Consider the following 5,198-nt stretch of genomic DNA (forward strand, 5'->3'; position numbering starts at 1 on the left):
AAAAAAAACTACCTTTTTATCTATTTTAACCTAAAAAACAAACAGAATGTCACATAACAAGAAAAAGTGCAGTTAATATAGTTCTTTAAGTTAGACACAAAGACACATAGTATCGCAAAAACATATTTTCCTAGGAACCTCAACATTTTTATTCACATAAACAAACTTTCTTAATTATATTGTTGATTGTTTGAACATATAGCATCACTAGGAAAGCAGTAAAATTATTGTTTTTTAAAAAGATTGAACACATAAATTTACTTAAAATTGTCAAGCAATTGTGCAGTATATATAAATTCACTGTGTGACTTAATGAATAATAATTAACAAATCCATGTTTTTTTAAAAATGATTGAAGAAGTAAACAGATTGCGAACAAACGCACTGAGGTAAAAATGAGAAGAGTGCCCTGTTTTGGAAGAATGTTGAAGTTTTGACAAACCCATCAGGGATTGAGCGAAATATTTTATATTAGCAAAATCCCTGACACAACTATTATTTGTTAAATTGTTTTAAATCAAAAGCATCTCATCCATTTATTGGTGAGAGTTGGCATATTTTAAGTTTCCTATATTAGTGTATTACACCAGTATACAGGATATTGAATAACAATTTGTATTTTTGAAAGAAATAAACAAGAAAAATTTTATTGACTTGTAAAGCAATAAGTCAGTTTGGTATATCACAGAAAAATCTCTTGCCATATTATACTGTTTGTTTAAATAGTATCGATAAAAGTGACCTGTAAGAAATTGTTTCGGAATATTGCCCCTTAACAAAAACATTATAAATCATCGGTGGCTCTTTTCAATACGCAAGAGCAAGCTTTCTTTTGTGCATCAATGAAAGATTTGCAGCCAAGCACAGTAACTCCACCATATATAACATCAGCTGTGATCATACAAGCTGAAAAATTCAGAGAAAGTAAAGTAAAATTGAGTCAACATACTGTATATAGATCAACTGACAACATTTCATACAACGCATGGCAAAGTGTGACATTCAGATAGTGATACATTGAAATTGAATAGATGACTAACTTTTCTATGACATTGAAATGACTCATCAGCTAATAGAACAAAGTTGTTTAAATAAGTTTATGTTACCCTGTTGCCTGCATTATTGGCAACATTTTCTATGTACTAACAAAAATGCATTTAAAAGGGTTTGCGGTTAAGTTTGCACACAAAAGATTAAAAAAAATTACTATTTAGCAAAAATCAGTAAATAAAAGGACCAACCATCTATTGTAAATACAACATCTTTGCTTGACTTTTTCTTTTTTGGGAGCGATGAACAAGTATTTTTTAAACATTGCCTGAAATCTTTGTCGCATTTATTTTTGCTTGAACTACAAGTGTCGTAACACAAGTCGTGACTGTCACAGCACAAACTCAGCAAGGACATGTGACTCAAATCAACCTGCAGCAATATGTTTATCATAACATTACAAAACAGGCCTCAAATAAAAAAATCATTTAAAAAAATTACTTCAACTCCAAGAGATCCACATCCATTACTTGAAGGTGAATGACTACGGTTAGCAATCTTTTTTCGTCCTAGAAAAATAGGTTTAACCCAATTAGGTCAAGGTAAAGGGGGTTATCTATGTTTGAAAAAAAATATGTTTATCAAAAGTGTCTTCAAATTATTGTTTATGCTTTAACATACAGATATTTTCTGTTTTAATTGCTTACCTAACGGACAAGCATAAATGCATTGTGGATTGTCGAGAGACATTTGAAGTGAATCAAATACACCGACTAAGGCCTTCATTCCTGTCGCTATCATTTTTGGGTCAATATCAAGATCCGCTTGTCCAAAACATGAAGACAAAAATGGGAATATAGCAAATACAAACCAACGTTTGAAGTTGAAAAACATAATGATCAGTGAAACCCAAATACGGTCTAAGAAATAAAAGTAATATAAATAATATTTTTACCATTTTTACAACTTCAACTCAATAACGCTTCATTTACTGATTAATTACAGATATATTACTTCATAGTGTTATGCACATATCTGTTCACTAAACAGAATTAAGCATTAATACTGAAAACAATAAGTCACAAATTAAGTTTCTGGGGAATTGCACCAATACTCCTCCTAAGTCAAATTTATTAATTTAAAATGTTATGCTACTGTTTAATACTAACAGCAATACAACATATATTATTTTTTTCGAAAAGATAAACCTAAGAATTAACTACAAAACAATACGGAACATTAGTATCGAGAGCCTAAATTACTACAACGAACTAGTTTAACGGCACGTGTCCTTGTTTACAAACAAACCGTGAACAACTGACCATCTTTACCGCGCGTAAATTTATAATTTTGCAGTTTGCAATAATCAACTTTTCATTATGCGAATGATGTTTTTTTTTTCTACTTATAATTTTTGCGGCCATGGATTCCGCCTAAAGTTTGCTTTTATTAATTTTTTTACTTTTGCATGCTACAATAAATGTGTGGCTTAACAACTACAGTTTTATTCTTTTCTTTCTCTAGTTTTATTAACAAATTCTATATCATTCCAAAAGCTGCTAGAGTAGGGTTTTGCTCATTTTCTTATCTTCCATTTTTTAAGTAAAAGAAAAAAAAATGCGGCGTTAACATTTCAACATTTAGGGAAAATCCCAGTGTACCTTGGTAAACAAAGATGTTCCGTTTTTGTTCTTGTGGGTTTTTTAACTTTTAGGGGGTAATGGATTTTAGTGGCGTAGTTTATTATCACGGAACTATCGGAAGGGACGAAGCACGTCAAGTTTTGTCGGAAAAACCAGACGGCTCCTTTCTTCTTCGAAAAAGTATAAATTTACAAGATGGTTATGCCATATCCGTTAATCACCTCGGAAAAACCTTACACTACAGCATCAAATTGTGGCCACCTGCTAATCTCTATGGTGTCAACAAACTATCAACATTCGAAACACCGGTTTTAGTGTGCGAACACTACATGAAGAAAGCTGGGGGCCTGAAGTCAAGGCTTCTGTACCCTGTTGGAGTAAGCACATATTTGAACGTTAGACCACCGCGGTCATCTACTTCTTCAGTTTATGAAGACCAGGAATGGTTCCACGGAAAAATTACGAGGGAAGAAGATGCCATGCGACTTTCTTGTGCCTACAGAGTGCTACATCAGGATGGAATTTATTTGGTAAGAGAAAAAGAGGATAGCCTTTTTGTGCTGAGCATAGTCCATTGTGCAAAAGTGCACCGTTACAAGATTATCTATGACACTAATTCTCAAAAGTATAACATTGATGGAAAAGCTCAGCTGTTTCCGTCACTTGTTGAGTTAGTGGAATTCTACAAGCAGTTCAGAAATGATGGATTACTTTGTGTTTTACAAAAGGCCTGTTCACAATATGCAACTTACCCCAGCTGGACAAAGCCTAAACCCACTCCCAAACCTGCTGGACTTACCTTTGGGTCTCCTGGAGTTGTAGCCAGGTTAGCAGAGAGACTGAAACTAATGATTCCTCCCAATAGCCTAGAGGTTCCGTGGTCGGATTCTGCAGAAGATGCAGAGAAAACATCTCCAAGAAGTCCAAAAACTCCTACAAGTCAAAGAAATTTCACTTCTATTCTTTCCAGGTTCAATCGAAAATCTATGCCAAAGGATTCATTCGGATTTCAGAGTCCTTATTGCAACTTGACTTCTTTTAAGGAAAACAAGATAGTTGCTCCAGACCTATACATCAAAAGCGATCTGGTTAAAATGGGTAAAGTCATTGGGCGTGGGCATTTTGGCTGTGTTCGACAGGGAGAGTGTGAACTACAAAGTCAGATAATTCCTTGTGCAGTGAAGACAATGTCTGGCAGCGACGTTCAAGCAAACCGGGAAGAACTGCTCCGGGAAGTTTCTGTGATGCAAAAGCTTGATCATCCTTTCATTGTGCGAGTGCTTGCTGTGTGCGATGACCCCACGCCTTCTGGCGACTTGAAAATCATTTTGGAACTTGCCCCGCTGGGATCTTTAAGGGCCTTTGTAAAATATGAAAACAGGGACTCTTTTCCAGAGGAGCAACTTCTTGCATTGATGGTCCAAGTCTGTGATGGAATGGCCTTTCTAGAAAGCAAAAATGTGGTGCACAGAGATTTGGCCGCCCGTAATGTGCTTCTGGTTACTGAAAAGTTTGTAAAGATTTCAGACTTTGGCATGTCCAGGGTTCTGCATGACTCAGAAAACTACTACAGGGCAGCCAAGCCAGGATCTTGGCCACTTAGGTGGTATTCTTTAGAGGCATTGCACTACTACAAATTCTCGAGTAAGGGAGATGTTTGGAGTTTTGGTGTAACTCTCTGGGAAGTTTTGTCATATGGTAGCAGACCTTACCAGAGCCTGAAAGGGCATGAGATTGTGGGCATGCTTGAAAGGGGAAAGAGATTAGAGTGTCCGATTGGATGTTCGCCAGGCGCTTATGCCTTGATGTTGCAATGCTGGTCTGAAAAACCAGAGCAAAGGCCAAGCTTTAGTGAAATTCTGCCAATTCTTCAATCTATGTATGAAAATGAAAACTGATAATTGTTTTTTACAGATTAGTCAACCGGTAATTATTTAAAAAAAAAATGTTGATTTTTAAAGTAATTCTGTGAATTGTTTCCTTTCTGTGGCAATCTGTATATATTTCATGCAATTACATATTCTTTAGTTTTTAATATAATTTTATGCATTTTTATCTCCCTCAGCACTTTTCAACTATGGTAGTACACTTATATTACTTGACTTTTAGTTAATATCCTGCACCAGGACTTTCTTCAAATGGTATATGCATTCACCTTTTTTGCTATGTTTTAAGTTCATATACTAGCTCTTACTATTGTTGCAAGTCATACAATATTATAGTTTTTTGTCTATGCACCCAAGCAAGCTGTCCATAATTGTTTCTGTCGCTAAGCAATATTGTAGAAAATGATGTCTTCAAATTTGATGATGTGTTAATATTCCTTGTACAAATTTGTGCGTTTTAAAGTTCTGCGTTTATTCTTTCTATTTGGTATCATTTGAATGCAGCTCATGCCGTGAGTTAGGAATTTCAAATTTATAACCGTATAACTGAGAGTTACTGGATATTTTATCTACCTAATGCTGCTTTGACATTCAAAATGATGTATTGCAAAAATGAATAAATTCCCTGCCTTCAAACTTGACGCGAAAATCATTTTATTTAAAATGAAAGCACATGGAC

At 34.8% G+C, this 5,198-nt stretch overlaps 2 protein-coding genes across 2 annotated transcripts; one reads left to right on the forward strand and one right to left on the reverse strand.

The window, feature by feature from the left end:
* Positions 1 to 425: 425 nt before the first annotated feature.
* Positions 426 to 1,587, reverse strand: LOC146169796 (group XIIA secretory phospholipase A2-like; the record flags this gene model as incomplete). Its single annotated transcript, XM_083387354.1, has 3 exons — positions 426 to 906; positions 1,242 to 1,422; positions 1,492 to 1,587. Coding segments are annotated over 3 exons (399 nt in total), but the record flags the coding sequence as incomplete, so codon positions are not given.
* A 1,123-nt stretch (positions 1,588 to 2,710) lies between these two features.
* LOC146169797 (tyrosine-protein kinase SYK-like) lies at positions 2,711 to 5,136 on the forward strand. Its single transcript, XM_083383004.1, has one exon. It carries the CDS (start codon positions 2,711 to 2,713, stop codon positions 4,529 to 4,531), a length of 1,821 nt encoding a protein of 606 aa, XP_083239130.1. The 3' UTR covers positions 4,532 to 5,136.
* The last annotated feature ends 62 nt before the right edge of the window (positions 5,137 to 5,198 follow it).

This window comes from Ascidiella aspersa, chromosome 1 (assembly GCF_963924565.1).
Source record: "Ascidiella aspersa chromosome 1, kaAscAspe10.2, whole genome shotgun sequence".
NCBI lineage: Eukaryota > Metazoa > Chordata > Ascidiacea > Phlebobranchia > Ascidiidae > Ascidiella > Ascidiella aspersa.

Coding starts and splice junctions, on each gene's coding strand:
- LOC146169797 (XM_083383004.1), top strand. CDS start 2,711: ATGGATTTTAGTGGCGTAGTTTATTATCACGGAACTATCGGAAGGGAC.